This window comes from Malurus melanocephalus, unplaced genomic scaffold, assembly GCF_030028575.1.
Source record: "Malurus melanocephalus ecotype Western Australia unplaced genomic scaffold, MMel_1.1 scaffold_13, whole genome shotgun sequence".
Lineage (NCBI taxonomy): Eukaryota > Metazoa > Chordata > Aves > Passeriformes > Maluridae > Malurus > Malurus melanocephalus.
In genome coordinates, this window is record NW_026623245.1 from 1,027,332 (window position 1) to 1,049,876 (window position 22,545).

The 22,545-nt window shown below is 41.5% G+C and overlaps 1 protein-coding gene across 1 annotated transcript in view; it reads right to left on the reverse strand.

Moving 5' to 3' along the window:
* PSME4 (proteasome activator subunit 4) overlaps positions 1-21,345 on the reverse strand; it is a 44,113-nt gene extending 22,768 nt beyond the window's left edge. Inside the window, exons 1-14 of the mRNA XM_057382047.1 lie at positions 21,106-21,345; positions 15,276-15,416; positions 14,668-14,784; positions 10,316-10,360; positions 9,523-9,672; positions 8,778-8,841; positions 6,532-6,606; positions 6,293-6,415; positions 5,805-5,897; positions 4,605-4,870; positions 2,975-3,161; positions 2,259-2,348; positions 1,217-1,281; positions 966-1,116 (exon numbers count right to left, since the gene is read on the reverse strand). Coding sequence (XP_057238030.1) covers positions 966-1,116; positions 1,217-1,281; positions 2,259-2,348; positions 2,975-3,161; positions 4,605-4,870; positions 5,805-5,897; positions 6,293-6,415; positions 6,532-6,606; positions 8,778-8,841; positions 9,523-9,672; positions 10,316-10,360; positions 14,668-14,784; positions 15,276-15,416; positions 21,106-21,278 — 1,740 coding nt within the window. The 5' untranslated portion in view covers positions 21,279-21,345. The remainder of the gene's footprint in view (positions 1-965; positions 1,117-1,216; positions 1,282-2,258; positions 2,349-2,974; positions 3,162-4,604; positions 4,871-5,804; positions 5,898-6,292; positions 6,416-6,531; positions 6,607-8,777; positions 8,842-9,522; positions 9,673-10,315; positions 10,361-14,667; positions 14,785-15,275; positions 15,417-21,105) is intronic.
* Positions 21,346-22,545: the final 1,200 nt, after the last annotated feature.

Genomic DNA, 22,545 nt, shown 5'->3' on the forward strand with positions numbered 1-22,545 from the left:
TGGAAAGCCTGAAATGTTCCCTTTGGGAAAAGAGGAGGTGGATACCATCTTGATGACTAACAGAAGTTCAGGGAGATTCTGAGAAACTACACAGAAAAGGTTTTCCAGGAATAAGTCACAGGCTGATGACAGGAAAGATTTCACATGTCACAGTGAAGGACAGCCAAGACATCCCTTAGTTAACAAATAAATAGGGAATTAAGTAGCAACTATTTAAGCAGCCAGTGTGCTTTAAAGCAGATTATTTCCATCCAATGCCTTGCAAGGCAAGCTGAACTATATMAAATGTAGATTCCATAAATACCTGAATAATGAATAAACAGGAAAAGTACAAATTAAATACTTAATGACAACAAAGAATTAACTTATGATTTGCATTCAAAAGAAGATTCCAAACAAAAATCATCCCAAAGTGCCAACATTCAAGATGTGGCATCCGTGGCAAAACCTGGTATCTTTAAATTATACATATAAATATGTATATATATTTAAACACATAGACATGTGCTAACACCATCTACAAGGAAAGAAACTGCTCATGTAATAGCATGGATTCTCCACCCTCTCCCTCTGAGTTATTTTAATCCAGGTAATTTTCCTGATCCCATTAGCCACACAGCACCTTAAAAAGCCTCTCCTGCCCAGCTGAAGAAGTGGCAGGGAGAAAAGGAAAGCAGGGGCTTGGGTGGGTCAGCATTATCATCAATACATGAAAATCCTCAACCAAAACTATACAGAGATAAAATAAACTGCTGGAACGATTTCTCATTTTGCAGGAGAGCATCAAGAACCTGAGAGATCTGCACTGATGTAGATAAAATTATAAACCAAACTGACAGGAGGGCAAGCTCCCCCTTGGTGTGGAAGTTCACATTTAGGAAGGAAAGAAGTATTTGAATGCACCAGTTGTTGTCAACACAAAATTAAACCTCCTAAAAGAGATGAAAAGCCCATGCTCTACATACCTTAAAGATATCCTTTGAACACTGGGTAAGGATTGTACTGAAAGTAGAAGAGAGACCCAATTCCACCAGACTCTCCAGRTGAGTCATTTTCTCTGTTTCAGTCTCCTCTCTGGTTTGTTCTAATGTGCTGCTCTCTATCAATCCAAAACATCTACACAAATAAACCCAATAAATGCAGGGTTAGCAAGTGAAACTGCCAAGTTTTATGAAGTTCTTCATGCCAAGCTTTCACCTATCTTTGGCTCACTCACCTATCCATAAACTGCAGCACAAAATCTTCAAATTCAGCAGATGCAGAGCACAATTCTCTTTCCACCTACAGTTTTCCAACACAAAGGAAACATACAAAGTTGGCTTTTATTAAGKAAACAAAGTTTACTTCCTATATTAATGACTTCCAGTGTCTAAGTGAGAACATTCTACCGTGTACTTCCCACCGTCAGACCCAAGTACTCCATGAAACAATTATTACATGTTCCTGACATTGGRACAGGACAATTTCCTGGCCTGGATGTGTATCCAAATAACCTTCTGGTGAAATCAAATCTGCCTCCATGGATACAACCTTTGGCCTCCCCACTGATCCTCCTTTGCAGCAGGAGGTCAGGGAATGCCAGGGGTGCTGCCAGACCTGGCTCTGCTGGCAGATATTTATATTAAATATTCACTGTACAAACTCCACTTCATTTTTGAGTACTGCAGCTCTGCGACATTGAAATTCACTTTTTAATTTGGGCAACCTGTGGCTCTCTGAGCTGCAAAGTGTCCCAGGAGCAAACAGGTGTGRTGATAAGGGGGATAAGACTCACTGTCTAATGCTGTTACTATCTCTTGACTGGCAGAGATTAACAAGTACCGGGAGGGAAAGCAATAAAATCTCAATCAGGGAAGGGAAGCAGGACYTTAAAGAGAAGCAGAGCTTCATTTAGGAAGAAAACAGGTCTGAAAAATGGGGGGAAAAAATCTAATGCACTATTTAAAATAACTACATAGTCCAACCTCCTCCTCAAAGCAGGGAAAGCTTTGAGTCAAATGACACCACGCAGGGCCCTGAGCAATTGGGTTTTGAATTAAAAACATTAAACTGCTCGAATTTAACATCTTCTACAACAAGCTGTGACTAAGAACCATTGCTAAAGACTAAGAACCATTGCTAAAGCCAATCTGCACACAGGTATCAGTTCTGACACACTGATCAGAAACAAACAGGATTCGTATCTGCGCATACACTGTTAGAAATGAAATCGAAAACTGAGTTACAGCTTTGCATTTGTAACATCCCAGCACTCTTACCTCTGAAAGATCATCTCTTTCTTGCAATACAGATGAACAATCTACTAAAGGCACCAGAGTAGAAAATGTTGCAATGAACTGGAATGTAATCTGTTGAGAGGTGCAAACAGCTCTTTAATGAGTGTTATTGTATCTACACATTCAAAAGCTTTTATAATTAAGATACAGAAGCTAAAGCAAATGATACTAAAAAACAAAAAACCCAGACCTCAATTCTTCCACCCTAAAACTTCAACAGCTATTTCAGATTTCATATATAAAATTTAACAGGCAGCACAAAAATATTCTCAATTTTCTAAGTAACATAGCAATTATTTTGTGCTGAACTTTAAAGCTACAAAACCCCAATACTTACATAATTTTAAGTCCATTAATATGAAATTTGAAAACGTGGACATTTGTAACTGAATGAAAAGACAGTGATAAAGACCTTTTGATCCCAAAAGACTAGGCTATTTAATCTTGTTTTTCAGAGCTGCCCCAAAAGTCAGTACAATGCTTATCACAACCACTCTGCACTGTTAAATGAGCCAAAGAGGCCTGCAATACTAAATTTTTAGGAATAAAATTGTGCAGAAAAAAAAAGGCTGATATATTCTGGACACGGGAGTTACCTGCTTTCAGAAAAATATAAAAATATTTCTACATAAAATACAATATTMGTTAGTTGGCTAATTCTCTTCCAAAAAAAAAAAAAGCACTGTTTGTACACTCACCATGCATTTGCTGAAGTCATTTGGGTCCACCCCAGGCAAGGCTCTCATCAGCAGAGGTAGCATGTGTGTGGGACCCTCAGGAAACCACTTCCCGCCGGACACCAAGCTCCGAGCGACTCCAATGACGCAGCTCAGGGTGGCTGTGAGCTGATGAGGCTCTGTCAGGGTCTCAAGTGCAGGATATGTTCTGTCAAATGGGASGCAGCCAGATTAGCCACAGTAATGTTTCTAAAGCCTTCAAAGACAATAGTGAAGTGAACTGCACATACTATTTTCTGCGTTAAAGATAAAAAAAATTCCTGGTTCCAAAATGGTGCTCTCAGCGTTTTCCAATGGATTTTTAACATTGTTTTGTTACAATATTCATTCTGTTGAATCAGTGCTATCCACCACTAGTTCAGGATGAAATACCTTCAGAGCAGCTGCAGCATAGGAGTTAACTGCCTGCGCTCCTGCACCCAAAGCTGCCATGATTTCCCTATTTGGGCTTTGAGCCAATGCCAGCTGTAAAGTTCTTGTGGCAAATATGAAAAAGTTCCTTGGCTGCCTCTAAATAGAGAAGGGATCTCTTACTYAATGTTACAATAAAGTCCAGACCTCTTTTATCAAAACCCAGGACGTTCCTGTGACTTCTAAACCCATTTTTTTAAACATCAAATAATTTTTAGCAAACTGCACAACACTTCCTATTATTACCAACACCCTCCAGTTCTGACAGGAGTCACAGTGCTGCCCTACGTCACCCAAAGCACAGCTCACCCAAATAATCTGGAACTGCAGCCAAGGCAAACATTCCAGGGATAGTTTGAACTACAGGGCAGACRTTGGGTCTGCTCTCGAAACAGAAAGGGCAACCCAACTCAGCCCTGSTGCCCATGGGATGTTTTGTAGAAGGGCAGATTTATAGAGTTTTTCCAGACAGTTGAGTCAAGGGGGTGTRGAACACTGGAAGGTCTATTCAAACTCATTTCTCTGCTGTTCTGCTACAATACAAAAGGTRGCTAGGAGGAAGGCTTTCACTGGAGCAGGAGGCAGCAACATTTTTCTTTGGAAATTTCAGGCATCAAGGCATTAGAAATAGTACAAACCAAGTATTTCACAGAGACACACAGGCTGGCAATTACAAAGCCAGCAACGCCAGTGATTTTAAACGACCTGTAACAYGCTCTGAACAAAAGAAAAATACAAAATATATCCTTATTGCAACAACTAGCAGGTGTACCTGGAACCTACTTGGTGGCTTACRAATAAAGGATGCAAAGTTGCTTTTTCAACTGATCCACCCACTATCTGATACAAAATGCTACCAGAAATKCAAGCCACTGAGGACTGACTGCCCTAAAGCACAAGAACTGTCAACAGCTCCCAGAACTAYTCCCCTTGCCCAGTGTTCAATAAAAACCAAACCAAACAAACAATAAAACAAATCAAATTAATTAAAATAAAAAATCGAGTCCTCCCTTGCTCCCACTCTGATTAAGGTGGTTTCTCAGGTGGGTGTATCAGCAGCTCCTCTCRTGGCAGGCATTCATATTCACATCAAGGAATTAATTTATTATTCAATGACTGCTTTTCCTATTTATTTCCTGGGAAGGGCATGAAGAAGTTGCAGTGCTCCTGCMATACTTACTTCTCAAGTACAGGTGGAATTACTAATTCAGGACGCATCAGTGCAAGGTTCTGCAGGGCCTGGGCAGCCTCCAGGCTTCCAGTTTTGCTGAACATTGCCAGGAGAACAGGCTGGATGATGCATTCCACAAAGTCTGTCACATCCTGGTCCGTGAGTTTGTGGCTCTCAGGGACAGGAGTTAACCAGGTCATCTTCTTGTAGCGCTCACGGTGCAGCCTCCTCACAACACTACTGGGCAACCTCTGGAGCAGCTTCATCAGTTTGTTCTGGGGAAAGGACCACAAATGCTGCTCAGTGGCTTGGCAGCAGCACAACAACTGAGCAGCAACCTGAGSTGCTCAGTGCACAACAAAAATTTATAAAGTGAGATCTTGGAATTACATAACCACAAAAAAGGAAAACTCAGAAGAGCTCTAAAACATGATGTTCACTATTTGTCACTAAAATTAACTTCCCAAAATACCAGTAATTGTGCTGCCAGCACTACRTCTTATGATTTAAAAAGTAATGAAAAACACATTAAAATTAGAGAGCCACGAATCAAGATTATTTACCAGTAACTAGGACATTTTTGAGAGCATTCTCTCACATGTGTAAGGAAATACTCTCTTCTAGAACAAGTCAGCTTCCTTGGTACTTCTGTGACCAGCCTTGCTGTTTTAATCTCTATTTTCCACCAGCTATCACAGGGAGGTTCTTACATTCTTTAACAGAAGATTCCACTAGTTACACCAACATGCTGCAAACTAGACATGCATTAAAAATCCTTTATGCTTTAATAGAATCACAGAGTGGTTTGGGTTGGAAGGGATCTTAAAGCTCATCCAGTTCCAACCCCCTGCCATGGGCAGGAACGCCTTCCACAGGACTGGGCGGCTCCAAGGCCCATTCGAGATTTTGATAACTTGGAGACAGTAGGTCAGRAACACAAAAGCTGTGTCACACAGGACACACTGATGGTGTTTATCACCCTCATTTCAAGTGTTAATGTTTTTCCTGGCTACACCCAAATTAGGTGTCTTATTTTAGACCTCTGACCTGACATGAGAATGAGAGCATAGTTTGAATGRCAGTGTAATCTTGGATCTTGATAATTCATGTATCCAAGCACCACACATCCACAGACAGCCTGGAGCATACAGGTTTGACAGGTTGAAATCCCAGCCAAAGTTCTCTCGACAGCCAAACCACTCGACTCACCAGCCAGCGCCCGTTGTTTGAGGGATGGTAAAAAGAGGCAATGCTATTGAACAAGCCAGACAAGTGCTTYTGCACCAGCTTACTTGGTCCACCCTGAAATAAATAAACCACAGAATTTTAGTACACAGAAACAGGCAAGAGCAGCATGAGACACAGGTGTGCTCTCCCTGCAGCAAGAGCTCAAAGCAGCAAATCATATCCCACCCTTGGCTCAGCTGTAAGAACAAGTTCTCTCCATCCCATCTGCTGAGGTTCACACTAAAACAGGTGCCTGCTCCTTTCCAAAATGCCACAGGCAGCAGCTGTGAAACAAACCTTTCCAGCCCCATTCCACACTGACAGTGCAACGWTGGACTTGACAACAAAACTTCRGCAAAAAAGCCTAAAACACACTTCTACAGTGAGCTCAGCAGAACAAATATTCATCTTAAATACATATTTAAAGCTTTGCATTGTTTTTTGTTTTCTTTTATGAAGCAGTTACTCACCATCATAGCTGTGATCCACATGACTGCATGTCCTACATCGTAAGCATTTGTTAAGAATCTTGGAACAACCACCTGATTGCTTCCCACTGGCAGATTTAAACTCCTCAGAATCCTAGTAAAAATCTGACCAGAAGAAAACCAAACATTTGCATTAATTARTATTCCAATGAAAAGTTGTTTTAAAAATCCAAATCCACCAAGAAAGGTAAGTAAGGAATGTAAGAAATGAGCATTGTTACCTTTGGTACATATGGATCCCAGTCTATGTACCCAATGTTGTCAGTGGCCAAGCGAGCAAAAAGATTGACTAGATGCTGAAAACAACCAGAAAAAAGGGAATATTCAGTAGAATATATTGAGAACAAAAGATGCAAACCCCTCCAACTACTTCACATRCACAGATAAAAGCTACCCATAGCACTAAAGCACATGGGAAGGGAGATTTCACTCCCTACAAACCACCAAGGCATGTTTCACAGGCCTAAAATAGCATTTATACAGTGAYATGGAAGAAAATTCCACCAACTCATCCATCTAGCTTTTCCCAATATTTAGCCATTTAGGACAATAAGTTCCTGCAGGATCCATCCTACTCAGCGTGTGCTGCCGGCTGTCACATTTGTGTGTTTTGGTTTAAACACATCAGTGGCTTGTAAAGGTCACAGGCATCAGCTGTCAGCTGGGAGGGCAGTCTGTGACTGCCCATGAAGAATTAGACACTCCATCACCAGAAGATAGCCCCTGGAGTCCAAAAGARAACTGGAAGATGTCCTCAGGAAAGAGAGTTATCAGGACTGAACCAAAAAAAAAAAGGAGATGAAGTCTCACTCTTGTATCCTAAAGGTGAAAAGCGCATCACCCACCAACTCTGTTTTCAGGAGCTTCTCCAAATCTAGAAATATCTGCCAGGCTCTCAATGCTTCTATCAGTATTTTGAAGCAATGATATAGTCAAAAATAAGGGCCTTAAATAATCCTGCCTAATTCCGAGACAGAAAGCCCAGAGGAACAGATCACCTCTCAGGCTGAAGGACATGACAGCTTTGGAAAACCCCCAAGTTGAATTCAGGACATCAGACACACAGCCTGAATACAAGGGTTACATTTTCTTTAATGAGTTGCCTTTTTCACTTGATATGGGGAAATACCCACTGAAAAAAAACCCCTTTACTATGCACACAAGGAACTGATTCCACATCTCCCCTTCAAACTGCAAGACTAATTTCTGCCAAAGCAAGCCAAGGAAATGCTTGCAGCATACAGAGGCTTAAATTGGATTGCAGAGTCAGAACCCATGTGTCCAATTAAGTGCACCCCAGCCGGATGGAATGAACCTGACTTTAGGAAATGGACATGACAGCAAAGCAAACAAGAAGTGAAAGCTTTGGGAGAAAAAGCAAGCAAACTGTCAGAATGAAGTAGAAAGGGGAAAAAATATCAGAGATAACTTGTGAAAGAGTGCTGATGATTATTTATTACACTGTTTGACAGAAACAAACTAAATCACTGTCACTGTTCTGTCAGAAAAAAATAGACAGAATTATGATTTTTTCTGGGGGCAGAAGCCACCAGAAAGACGCAAAAGTGACAACAGAATCTCAAAAACAACTTTGGCATCCCCAGTATTTGAAGCTGGCCAACTGCCAAGTGCTRGGCCCAAGGCTGCCTCCCTGAATTTGTGATGGAAGGCCAGAAGACCTATGGAATGCACGACCATGGTGGTTTGGAAATCAGCTTTCTCCACAGACAGGCAGAAGTTCTCCTTGTATATCCAGGCAGGAGATTAGTAAAAGGAACTAGATGGCCAACRAGCTCATGTTCATACTGAGTAGGAAAAAAAAACAGGATATGCCAAGTTTCACTGCAGCAAAGCCAAGGCACAGCTCAGCTGACACCAACAGCACCTGAGCTGCTGCTGGGGCTGCCTCCAGAGGGAGGTTTGCATTTCCCAGCTTTGGATCTCCTCATATGAACAGGGGCAGACAGGCACATGGCAGACTATTTTCCTTGAAAGATACAGCACAAGGGAATTTTTGGCCAAGGGGAGTACAGTTTCTTTATTTTATCTCAAAGATGTCAGCAGCTCGTTGCAGTGAAGGCAGAACATCACCATTCAAAATTAAGGACTATCCAAAATGTGTTAAAAGACAGCACAGAAGTGTAATTTCTAGAAATCAGAACTGCACTTTGCATAATTCTGAGTATTAGTAAGCAGWCTGAAAAATGCCAGCATTCCCAAGGCTGGAATGAAAATCTGCCTGAGCTGGCCATTAAGCCATGTTCASCAAGCACAACTGCAGTCTCATTTATTCAGACAGTAATTGCTCGCTAACAATAATGAAATTATTGTCTCTGCTTTCTTGTGCTAGTTAAAGCAGAAGGGAAAAGTCCATTATATCACTGTTTGGCTACAATTCCTTGCAAACACATTGTGAGAAGACTTAAATGAGGATTTCTTCTAGGGTAGGTGMAAAGTAAAAACTTACCCCTTCCCACTGGGGAAGATTTTGAACTGACACCCAAAGGCCTATAAATTCATCAAACCAAAGCCTGAAAGAAAACAGAAACAAAATCATTTTAACATTGAGAAAGCAGCTCCCCCACTGAATATTTATCCCTCATTTTGCCAGGTGGTTGCAGGAATTYACCTGACCCTCAATTCATTCAGCGAGAACAGGGATCAACACGGACATGCTCAATTTCCCTCCCACAGCATATTCCCAAATCTGATACCGACTTTCAACCCCTGCTTTCTATCTTTGTTTCTCCTCTGACTCTTTTTTGATTCCCCTGTCACACAAGTGCCTCCCCAGGAGTTTCCTTATCTACCCCAGCTTTGCCATCCCAACACAATTAAACCAGATGAAACCAAATCACACTTCATCTCCCTCTGCCTTGCACTGTGAAATTTGTCCCTTTGGATCAGTGGTCACGGGTGTCATTAGCTCCTACCCGAGGCCAAGGATGCAAACCCTTCACAACAGWCCCTGACTTAAATGCACCTTTACAAACTACATTTAATTCAATTAAGTTTGATTTGCTGTGTGCTTTACTCAGTGGGGAAGAGGGACTAAGATTCCTACAGGTTATTTTACAAAAGAAGCAGGTTGACAGTATTTCTGTCTTGAACTCCTTAAAAAAAATGCTGCTGAAAGCCACCACTGACTTCAAATCATCCTGTAAAAGATAATYCCTTGCACTTGGAACAGAACACTCTTCAGTGACACCCACTTGAAACCTTTGTGGTGAAGTTCAGGGGGAAGGGTGGTGGGCAGGAAGAGCTCGAAATAGGTAATGGCCTTCTGCATGGTCACATCAAAGGGACACATCAAAGGCCTCCATTCATCCAGCATTTCCGCAGTGGCATCTTCTGGGAAATACCTGAAAACAAGGAAAACAGTGAATATACACAGACCTGGTTCTAAAGCTTGGCTCTTTCCAAAGCATATTGAAAAGTAGCTACTAATTTGTCAGAAACGTTAGGTTTAGAGTAAAACCATGTGCTTGGGGCAATAGGCAGGCAGCCCCCAACTCCAAAAATCTTCACAAAACGGAGGTAAATCAAGGACATTGTGGTGCATCATTTCAAGACCACAGATTCTTGTTGAACCAGAGCAGAATCTGCACAATGCAAAACCATTTCACTGTTAAGGCTGGTTAAAATCAAATAACTATTACTCACTTTTGATGTGATATTTAAAAAAAAATCACTTCAGGCACAAGAATCATTTATAGAAACATTACAGGAATGCTGGTGATTTAATTTCTTTTAAAACACTCTAAGTATGCAGGCAATGAAGTATTTAAAATGCATACTAGATACAGTTTTTTATACCACAGTATTACTGCAACCAAGGCTGTTAAAAAGGAAAAATTTAACTCAGAAAAGTCTCTACCCTCCACCCCAAAATTTCAAACATCAGCCAAACAATGACAGGTAGAGTGGGGTCTTTTAATCACTCCTCCCCACTTCCTAAATTAATCCTAAAATCCTRAAAAAAAAAATCACAAAACAAACACTTACGGTCTGCAGCTCTTCACRAGTGTTTTCAGAACACTTTCTACAGAACTGAAATGAGAAAAAGAAATGTTAGGAATAATACATTACCAAATTTCAGTGACAGCATGAAATAAACAACCATTTGCTGACCTTTCCCTCCAGAGCTTAAGATAATGTTGGTGCAATTAGATGTCTTCTGTGAACATGCATTAGCTAATTGCCTTCTCCACAGACCTAACTGTAACAATTAAAATTGSTCTGCTTAACTCCTGGTTCTGCTTTTCATGTACTATTCTGCTATTTCCTGCATTTAAGTGAAGAATTATTATCATTTCATGGAAGTATCATCCTGCATTTTATCCATGAACAACCAGCAAAGTGAMTTCTGGGGGAGATGAAAATACATAGAAAGATGATTTTATGGACTTCCTGAATATTTGTAAAAGCAATTTGGTGTTTTTAAGCTCCAATTACTAGATCTGTCCTTTTCAATGTGGCTTTGAGTTTTATCCAGAGGTTCTACAAAGAAACGAACTATCTGTAAAATGAACTATCTGCAAATCAAGGGTTATATCATTAGCATCCCTCCCAAGCAGCAGCTGATTTTAAAAGTGCTTTCATCCACAGCAAGAAATTTATTTGAGAAATCATTTCAAAACCTATTGTCACATGATGCCATCAAACCACTTTAAAAAGACTAAATCTCGGAATAATCTCAAAGAATAAAAGGGAGGGGGAGCAAAGGGTGATCAACCAACGCAAGCACAACGGTAGTAGATTGTCACGTTCTTCAAACCTTCCATTTGTTACACAACCACCTCAAAACTAAACTGCACTTTTACCCAAAAACATTCCCTAAGTGAAAAAAATGTTCTGGAAGAACAAATTCTTGCATCTTTTAGATATGCTTTCTGTAGAAATAGAAATATTACACCCTTTCATTCCACATCCAAAACTAACATTAAAAAATGCTTTTTTTTCCTCAGAAAAACATGATGCAAATGYATAATCTTTAGAACTTTACCAAGATCAATTAATTTTGAGACACACAAATACTGAGCATGCACACACTGTCTCTTCAGTTCTACACAAACTGATCCCATACAAGACAGGAGAAATAAGAAATGGATAAATTACTAATTCCCTTCAACACTCTGTGCAAGCCAGCAAAAGCACACCCAGCCCTCAGAGCACTACTTCAGTCAAACAATGTTCCAGAAGATGCAAAATTATGTATATTTTATGCAACAGTGACAAAGACAACTAAGGACCTCTCCCAGAAAGAAAATTTCGAGCTGGCTGACTCTAAACTATGGAGAGGAAAGGCCAACCAGTCATTAAACAAAAATAAAATCAAACTCTGCAGGAAGCTCAGGAAGATTCTGGGTTCAAGTGAATATTGTCCTTGAAGGAGTCAGAAAAAAGATAACAGTTGTTCCAAGAGTAGATAAATAAAGCATGAACCAGCACATTCTTTACAAACATTAAAAATTCATATGATAAATGTTTGTGTGACAAAATCAAACAAGCTCTCCCCAGTCTATCACTCCATTCAAGTCACCTCTCACTAAGGAAAATCTGAAGGACAGGAATTTTAACAAACACTGAGGCCAGAGATCAACAAATTTCTAAAATTAACAAGTGTTCAGTCAGATCTCAGCATTTATCAGCATGAGAGAGCAAAGGAGAATGATTGAGACGTTCTCTGCTCTCTTCTGATTGCAAATTTAGGAAGTCAGAAGACAAAAAGCAACAGGAAGACAATTTTGTACCCAAGGGACTTCCATCCAAGAGAGTGTTCAGGAGACATCCTGGAATAGTCCCACTGGTGACTGCTAAGAAAGGACAGGACAGCTCGGGAGATACATTAAAGAACACCCAACATCACTTTTTAGCCCTATCACTRTTATATTTTTTGGCAGGATTATTTTCCTCTTTTGGAAAGGGCATTGGTGATACAGGAAATAAAGCCCTAAATTTGCTGTATTTACAAAGAAAAACATGTTTCAGTTAAAATGATTAACATATAAATTTATACTGCTGACTATTACATTAACAGAAAAGAGTAAGAGACAAATTTCAGTTTTTCAGGAGAAGGCCTGAAGGGAAATTCTAGGCCTGAAGTGGTCACCCCATCACAGAGCTTAAATTAAGACAATGAAAAGAGCAACCAGCTACAGTTTCACAAATTATTTTAGTGATCTCCTAACTACAGTGAGCCATCTCTCACTGGATTAGTACAACTAAGCCCTTGTTTCTAAAAAAAACCCAAAGAAAGCAAACCCCACTGCAATCCCCCCGCCACTTCTATCAGTTTTCTGCATTTATCATACACCAAAACTCCTAAACCATTTCCCTGCAAAAATTCCCAGTAAACTCTTGACACRGAAGCACTTTACAGCTCCAAGGTTGTTGCTGGGTGGATTTTCCAGAAGCCATTACCTCACTGCTAAAGCACTTTCCATGATTTCATCAGTTTTAACAGGAAGGTTCCTTCACTCCAAAACATGCCCCTGTACCAATGGTGATTTTATTCCCAATCAGACACAATGATGATTGCAATGTAAAAATTTACCTCTCATTTGACCCCTGAAATATATTTGCTGGTTAAATTAGTTAGAACAGAGCCCTGGAGAGACACTCCACACACACTGCCTGGGTCCCCAATTAGCGAGGTTTACATCCAGTGCAACATTCTCATAACCAGTGGTGTCAGGTTAACRTTGGGCTTCCAAATACAATTATTTATGCAGAGAATTCCACCTGTGTGACAGTGTTACAGTCCAACAGAACATGCAGAAGGGACATCGGCCACAGCTCAACAAAAAAAAGTCATTCTTACCACCTATGTAATACATTAAGCACAAATGTTTTAGGTGAAGACCAGCCTGGTCGATATGAACTGAATGTAAACAAAAATAAAATTCAATTAAAACAGAAGATAAATTAAACAGCTACAAATCAGATCAGCTTGTAAAACCCTGAATTCTACTAAAAAGATAGCCCTGAAAAAAGGATGAGCACTGTATGAGAAGGAATTGCACTGCATGGAGTGTCTGACATGTAACAAAGTTAATAAAAGCTGAATGCTTCAGACAGACCAACACAACTGAGAGCTTCCTCCAGGCTTAACCTCCTTTTGCCTCCTGGAAAAGTTCCCTCCCCACTGCACAGTAGTTATTCAATACCATCCCTCCAGAGCAAGGTGTGTAGGGGCAAAATTAAAAAAATAAAGCCAAAATAAACCAAGGAAGGCTTTGCTCTTTCATATTTTACTCACAATTATCAAAATAATTCAATTTAGCAAACTGATTTTTTTCAGCTACACAGCCACAGGAGAAATTCAGCCTGAAATGCTGCTTGTATTTCCTGTTCATGTCCCTTAACAGCAATAGGTCTTTTCCTCAGGAATCCATGGCAGTGCTTCAGTAGCATTCAGAAAATTAACTCGTTTAAAAGCAAATGCAGCATTTTCTTCACATAAAGTTTCAATTCAATGTGTTATCTATATGCTACTTTTTATAATCTATAATTCACAGAGCAGGACCTTATCTAACTAGGATAATTATGAAAATGGTAAGCCTGGAAATCTGACAGATGGAGAAGGATTGACAGTGCAGAGAAAGCAAAGAAAACAAGTTTTAATTTCTAAAATCAGTAGAACATGTCTAAAATTCTTAAGTGGAGAAAAAAATTACTTCTCCCTACCACAGCACCACTTGGAGTATACGCATATATTTCCTATAGAAGACATTCCACTTTTCTTGGTGTATAGACTCATTTACACCTGGATTCCAGAYCCTGGGAATCATTAAAGTGCAAATATTGAAGGGAAGTACCATTTGTAACTTTTTTTTACCCAACTTTATTGTGTTATAGAACAGAACAGCAGAAATTTAACTTAGTATCTGTACTGGTTTAAGTTAATTTTCTTCACATTATTACCCATCTTTAGCTCAACCTACGAGTTTTCTCACTTTTACCCCTACAATTCCCTCTCTGATCCCACCATGGAAGGCAGTGAGGAAGGCTTAGCTGCCAGCTGGGGTTAAAMCACAACAATATTTTAAATATTTCATACTAAATTTATTAAACTGTGGGTTGTCCCCCTAAAATAAGTTAAGCAAGATCTCTGTTGCAGTGTATTTAAAAATTAATCACATTCATAAAGAAAGAAGCAGCATGACAAACACAAGCCACTGGCAGAATGATATACATGATTCAGTGCACTCCTGCATGCAATTATTGAAAGGTGCCTCATGAAAACAGAAACAGAATATTTCCCATCTATCAGATTCCAGACATTAAAAGTATATTACAAAGCACTTTAAAGCAGCTACTTAYGGCCTATCAAATGTTTTAAAACGTGAACTTACTTGGGAAACCAATTTAATCCCAGATGTTCTGTTTTGGAGTATAATATCCTTTCCAACATTTCATAGAGTGGTTTCCATGGTAACTCTAAATCATCCCTGGAAAGCAGCTCTTTTTTCCTAATAGGAAACAAAACACAAAGCACTTCAGGATTAAACACTGACATGGACACGCTGCACATGGGAACACCCCCCTTCCTGCTCCCACTTTGGCACAAACTGCACGAAGGCCAGGCAGGACCAGCCTGGCCACTGGCAGCCTTCAGCACAAATGACGCAGTCAAGATTTTTCCTGACTAAGTGAAATAAACACTATCAAGTTGCAAGCCAGTTTTCATTTTCTCCCTAGCTGAGATTCAGCCTTAATTCTTGGCTCTCTGAACTGTTTGGTTTTCCCAATAGAGGGAAAACTGGCAGCCTTCCACTTTCAATCTCACTCCGAARGCTTTGGAAAGTGTTTGCACAAGAGGACCCTTTAACCACCAGCACTGTACAGGGCAGGTCAGTGAAGTAATCTGTAAGAACTCTGCTACATGAAAAGTACAACATTGAGCAAGAGATCAGCTGTTCTGAGACAGAAGTTTCCAGAGTCAGCAGAAATCTGTACTCACTTTAACAGGTTGATCAGCAGGCGTGCAAACCCTTGCATCATGCTGATCTCCAGCTTTGGAATTGTCACCAACTCATACAATAGTTTGATAAACAGCACGTGATCCTCCCTGCTGAATTTTCTCCCATAGAGTCGGATGTACCTGCAAATCAAACACAAGAGGAGTCAGCAATATTTTACAAGATCCTATTTTATCCAAGACTTGAGCCAGAACCCCTCTGGTTTGCTGTTTAGTGAAATGAAACTAAAACTTGGTTCTCAAATCCCATGAATAGGAACCTGAAGACACACATCAATGGAAGATTTACAACTGCAATTAYAGGAAGAAAAAGAATGACCAAATAAACTTTACAGCCCTCTAAGTGTACACAAATACTGCAACCTCAAGGACAGGACACAACCCAGAAGCTAAAAAAAACAACCCAAAAAGTATCAAGAGAAGCCYAAATCCAATTGCTTCCAGTAAGGATGAACAATTGATTTAGACACTGAGCTTTGCTGGTGATGTGTCCCACTATCCAGATCCATCGGATCTGCTGTTTTTAAGTTGAGATTGAAAAAAGAAACATGTTTCAAGTCTTGAAAGATATTCAGCACCAGCAAGCCTATATAAGGTGTTAGAAGAGCTTTTTAGGTGTGGCACAACTGTAAATTACTCTTYACTGGGAGGCAACTTCCCTTTTTATTACTGCTCTGATTATTCTTAAAGACTCCTAAGAAAGCTGCTTTGCACTTCCCTTTTCCTGTCAAATTCAAGGGGGGATGTTTACATTTGATGGACAGTGTTTTCACTAATGTTCATTTCAACAAGTTGTACTTACTTTAAACGCAGAAGGAAACAAACAAAATACAGGATAACCCACTTTCCCACTACAAGAACCTAAATAATCTGGATTGGCCAGAGACACTACCTACCTACAGAATTACACCACCAAGGGCTAAACACCTACACTTTTCACATGCCTAAAAAAATACATTCAAAAACAATCCACAGGGAAAAAAAAAAGGGTGAAATATATAAGATTAAAACAAAAAAGAAACTGCAGAAGCCTGGAAAACAAGTTTTAACGACAAAGAAACACAGAGATCCAATTTATCTGCCAGCATTGCTATAWATAACTGAAAATAAAATGTTTGGCTGGTTCTCCTTCATGACATTTGCTAACAACAGCTCTGCTACACAAAATGAWGTTTAATTAAGAAAGAAGAAATAAAATACACAGAAATGTGCTGAACACAAAGATGTCACTATGCCCAAGCARCAGGACTTGATGCCAAATTGCTCCCGTATTTTACAGCTTCTTTATGTAGGAGGGAGGCCGAGTTGAAAGGGGTCAATTATTTGTATTAATCCAGCTGAGCATTAAGGCAGTGGMAGAAAATAAATACTTCTAGAGAGGGGGTGCTTAGCCTTTTTCTCAGGATTAAATAAGTAAAATCTATCACAGGGGAACTGCAGTACTTTCAGAATATCCCCTCAAAAGCAATGAAATACCACCATTACTAAATGAAAGAATATAGGCAGAACTTCATGAACCCTGAAGAGTGCCCAGAGGCTAATCAGACAGATAACGTTCATCACAGAAATGATGTCTCTTTGGGATAATTGGGTTATTGGGGAAAAGAAATAATAATTCTAGAACTAAATTGTTCCAAAATAAAAAATAAKACTTCTGGAAACAGATAATACTACATTGAGATGACACCTGAAATCTTAACTCCACTGCCCTTTTGATTCCTCTGAGGTTTTATGAGCAAAAGCAATAAATATCCTRCAAAAACAATAAATTAATTGTCCTTCATTGTGCTGGTCCCCTGGGTTCAGCTACATGGAAAAAAAAACAAAACAAAAAACCAACAAACAAAACCCACTCAACACAACCTAAAAACATGATTAGGAAGTGAAAATTCTGTTTCCAACTCCATCCTTTCTGTACAGAGTAGAGGGTCTCTGGAGATCACAAAAAAAAATAGAAAGGAACCATAAAGCAAATTCCCCAATCTCGGCGTGCTGGATATCCAATCTCTCCCTCCACAAGTACAATAGGCCTATTTTTAGGAAGTGTACTATCATATCATGTGGCCATCCTAAACTGCCCTAGAAAGTTGGCTGCTCTGCTACAGTTAAAAATTGCCTCCCCTCCAGAAGCTGAATAGCACACTCTCCTAAATTCCTGCCTCTCCATTTGCAGTTCCTAACACACAGGACAGGATCACGACTGATTTAAAGCTCAGTTTCTGACAAATTATGTAAAAAACAATGAATCTTGCTCAGCAGGACTGCTTCAATCACATGTACACAACACACATCCCATATGTAGCCAAAGAAAGCTTCTATTTCCCTCATAAAGATGAGAGAAAGATATCAAACAAGACTTTTAGGCAATAGTGATTAAAATACTTGGCAGAGTYCCACTGAGACATTTCCATCCTCACTGTAACTTTGCGTCTGTCATTCTCCTTCCAAACAGTTGAGCTGCATTTTTTCCACACCTTACAGCAAGACAGTTGAATGTCATTTTATAAATCTACACCTGACAGCACATAAAATAACATTGTCAGGGACAGCAACTGTGCCCCTCAGCTTCACACGCCCCTGACTACTGGAGCAGAAAGCACAGAGATGCATTTGTGTTTTTGCCTGGCTGCAGAATTAACTTCATGTACTGTAACCATGAAATGTCCATAGTATATTAATACTGGCTACATTGTTCTGGTTTTTTTTTTTTTAATTTTTAGAACAATCTATAAAACATGAAAGAGGGAGAAATTGAGACAGTAACTACCGCTGACCTAGAGACCATAAAAGATCATGGAGCAAGGCCAGTTAAGCAAATTATTTTGATGCAACCTGCTTTTCCCACACATGCTGTGGCAAGCCAAGATTCACCCTTCTGCTTTCACAACCCAGTCAGTATTTTACAAGCTTTTACCAGCCAAAGCTGGAGGAAACTTGGAGCAATTATTACAGATTTAACTGCCAGTCTTTGAGGCAAGTTTTACTGGCTTCAGAAGTCTGATCAAATCGTAAGTTACCCTCCTCACAGGAGAGAAAGTTCTCTCACCACACTCCACAMATGCATCTCAAAAGAACCAGTTGTCACCACTGAAAATGACCCATAAAAGAATTATGCAAATCAGCTTACAGACATTATGTCTGGTAAACTCCTATTCTGCCTTCTACTCAATTCGTGATAACAGACAGCCAAAACAGCTGTTCTAAAGATAAATATGTGCAAGTCATGGTTCCAGCTGTGGGGGGTATAAAAATTGCACAGTTCAGCTGTCACCATGAAAAAGTAGTCAAATTTTTAATTCAAAAAAAGATCTGAGTTTCATTTTCATTCTCTCCTGTGGCACAGAGTTGTATGAAGCTGAGGAGGTGTAACTGTGCAGGTGTATCATCTGCATACCACTGTTTGCTTTGCTCATTCATATGTGCACGTATCCCAGTTTGTAATAACATTTGTATCTGTACAATAAATAGATTAAAGGCATAAAGTATTTCAAAGAATACTGTGAGAATTCCAGCCTTTGCAATACAGACAAATTGTCAACACATCTAAGCAGCCCTCATTCCGTTATGAAGATTGTAAACACTGTCTTTGTATTAATTATAGCTTTTTTTTTCCAGAAGGTAAAAAGGGAGCAAGTCGATTCGGAGATGAGTCCATGACTATCAAGAGACAGCAGAAATCRGATGCTATTGTCATGAGCACCACAGGGCTGGAAGGGTTTTATCTACGTCTAAACTTCTACTAATTTATTTCACAGAATCACAGAATAAGGTCCCTTCCCTCCCAAATCAAAGCCCAACCAGTCCCACCCCCTGCCATGRGCAGGGACACCTTCCACTATSCCAGGGTGCTCCAAGCCCCATCCAACCTGGCTTTGAACACTGCCAAGGATAAGGCAGCCACAACTTCCCTGAGCAACCTTTGCCAGGGCCTCATCACCCTCACAGGGAAGAATTCCTTGCCAATATCCCATCTAACCCTGCCCTCTGGTMGTCTRAAGCCATTCCCCCTTGTCCTGGCACTCCAGGYCCTTMCAAATAGCCCCTCTCCTTCTTCTTGTYGGTTCCYTTCAGATACTGGAAAGCCACAATTAAGTGACCCTGGGYCYTCCCTTTTCCAGGCTGAACAATCCGGGTTCTCTCAGCTTTTMTCCCTAGAAGTACTTTGTCAAGTCAAACCGAGCAGCAACAAATCTCTCACATTAACTACACCAGCTTATTTTTTACACCAAGCCCACTGTTTCCTTCCCTGCCCACACCAAACACACTCAGAGCCTCCCTGTATCTAAAATGCCACAAAGAAAATCTTGGTACTAACAGGCATCAGACAAGCTGCAAACACTCACAATGAATTCAAACTTCAAAGAGTAGGTGGAAAACCACAAATTGGAGCCTGCTGACCTTTCTGTGATTCATAAAGCAGAACAGCAGTGGTTCCCAACAGGGCAAATTCACTGCCCTGGAGCCTGAAGTGGTAACAGCAATTGGCATTTACAGAGTGAGTAACGGGGTGGTTCTAAGGCACACTTTGAATGAATTTCTGTGCCTATTCAGCCTGTTTAGCTAAAGCCCGTCTTTCTCACTGTAGGAATTCCTACGTTTYTTTCAAYTCGATGGGAAAAGGAAGTTCCACCACAGGTACCACAGGCAACAGGTACCACTGAAACCAGCATGAGTTGGCAGATGCCTGGGGGGGTGGGGTGGGAAGGCAAGCAGTCTTGAACTGGTTCCAAGCAGGTTCAAACTGTCACATAACACAAACATGTGAGTCATTTTGCAACCACCACTGTAATTCTATCTAAGACTGCCTCTTGGGAAACAGAAAGACGCTTAAATTCCAATACAGTTGTATCTAACAGGCTCTGACTGACAAACGTATATTAAAATACCAAACAACATTATAGAAAAGGGACTTATGTAAGGAGGGAAGTTGTAAGTGAGCATTTCAAAACGGTTCAAAACACACGTATTTCGTTGTCTCTGGCACACAGGAAATGCTGTYTATRWCGGTATACACAGCGYTCAGCAACAAAACATGATAAACATCCACAGAACTTACTGATTGAAGCTACAAGACTCACTGTCATATGATCCCATGGCCAGTGCCAGAGYGCCCCGGATAAAAAGGGGCCAAGTGTACTTTGTAAAATTCACGAGGAGAAATTCACTATGTAGTACTCGGTGCTATCTATGAAACCACCGTGGGTTTATCTGGATCAAAACCACCTTGCCAGCGCACACAGCACGGCCAACATCAGCACAAACTACCCCACGCCAGAGTACAGCCAAGATATCAAGGGCACCAGCGGTGTTTACACAGCATTAAGCCGGAATATAATCCTGCTCGCACTGACCCAACAAATCGTCCGTCTTGAGAAAGACTCCGTGTCCCTATAGCAGAAGTTACWAGGAGATTGTTATCAACCACTGCTTGCTTAAGAAGGGGAGAGGTGAAACAGGTGGCCAAGTAGGCATTAAAATATGTACAAAAAAAAAAAAATAAAAGCACGAGTTAAATGCACAAGCGGTTAACTCGTAGAATTCGGAAGTTTCAGAGGCGGCAGGCGAGCTCCTGCKGCCGGAGCCACCTTTGTCCCCGTTTCCGACGGGGAAGCGCTGGCCTTGTGTAAGGCGCGGACGGGACAGCGGCCGGGAGCCCGGCCGGGCGCGGCGGTTCCGTTATGCGGGAGCGCTCCCGGCGGGCAGGGCACGGCTCGGTAAGGCAAGGCAAGGCAAGGCAAGGCAAGGCAAGGCAAGGGACTGACGCGCAGCTCGCAGCCCGAGGCCCCGTTCCCCGTCCCGCCCCGGCACTCACGTCGAGAGCTTCCTGGTCCAGAAGAGCCCGCCGGGCCAGAGCTCCTGCAGCTGCACGGCTCGGGCCAGGTTGCCCTTGATGTGCGCCAGGAAGCGGGCGGCCTCTGCATCCAGGCGCTCACCGTAGGGCAGAAGCTTGTTGTAGACGATCTCCTTCTGCGGCGGCCGGGCCATGTCGGCACTGCCCGGGGAGGGCCGGTGACCGCGGCCGCCGCGCCCCGCCCGCCCCGCTCGGCTCCGCGCCGCTCACTTCCGGCGGAAGGCGGGCCCGGGGCGGCTCCGGGCGCTCCGCGGGCACCGGGCCGGGCTGGGCAGGGCCGGGCCGGGGGCGTGGGGCCGAGGCTGTCCCCGGGGAAGAGCACAGTGTTGCCCCTGCCGGGCCCTGCGGGAAGGCCGCAGCGCTCACCCAAATTCAGGGTTCGCGCTCTGCCGCTTTGCGGTTTGTTAAAAAGCCCTTTTCCCAAATCTGCCGCCASCTGGACGCGTAATTCGGAGTGAAAACATTCACCCGCCGGCTGCTCTCATTGGGAGGGAATCAAGCGTTGGTCCTCGCTCAAAAAAAAAAACTCAGTGAGGTGGGGATGGGGCGGGTGCTGGAGATAACGAGGCAATCCCCATCCTTGCGGAGGTGCGGGGACAGACCGGGCGCTCAGTGCCGGGGTCTGGCGGACTCGGAAGCGTCGGGCCATAGGCTGGACTCGATGATCATCTCCGAGGTCTTTGCCATCCTAATTGATTCAGTGGTTCTGTAATTAGCCCTGGAGTTTGATAGCAGATTGTGCGGCTGCCTAAGAGGCTTATTTGAAATAATAACGCTAGTCAGGAGCGCAGAGCTCGCCCGCGGGCCGTGGGTGTGGGATAAACTGCTGAGGGATATGTGATAACARCACTGATAGCTGTTATCTCCAGCTGTCCTAATATAATTGAATTTCCCCTCAAGAATTACATCGTGGCCATACAACAGCTGCAAACTGATTAGATTTAGAGCTACTGACAMGGGCAAATCCTGTTTTCTGATCTTTATGCTCAAACTAGCTCTGCTTAAAATTTAAAAAMAAAATAGGCTAACTAAATTCTGGARCACAAYAGGGAGAAGAGAAATGCCGCAGAAAACCTAAGTATGACAGGCAAAGGCATCATGGCAGCTTCCTGAGGAGTGCACTTATATCATCTACCTGYTTTCACATTCCTAGACCTATAATTTTAGTAAAGGAAGCACCAGGATTTTGTTTACTGTCCCATCCTTTTGAAATACCATTCCTAGAAGATTTTGTATCACATGATCTCATAGATTACATCTATCAACTTTTACATTATTACAAAATAGCTGGACTTCACTAAAATAGTTTCCATCTTTCACAGGGACTTTACAATTGTGTTGCCTCATATCTACACGAGGCAAACAATTCATAGATGAATCTCTGCCCTTTCTGGCTTGAAT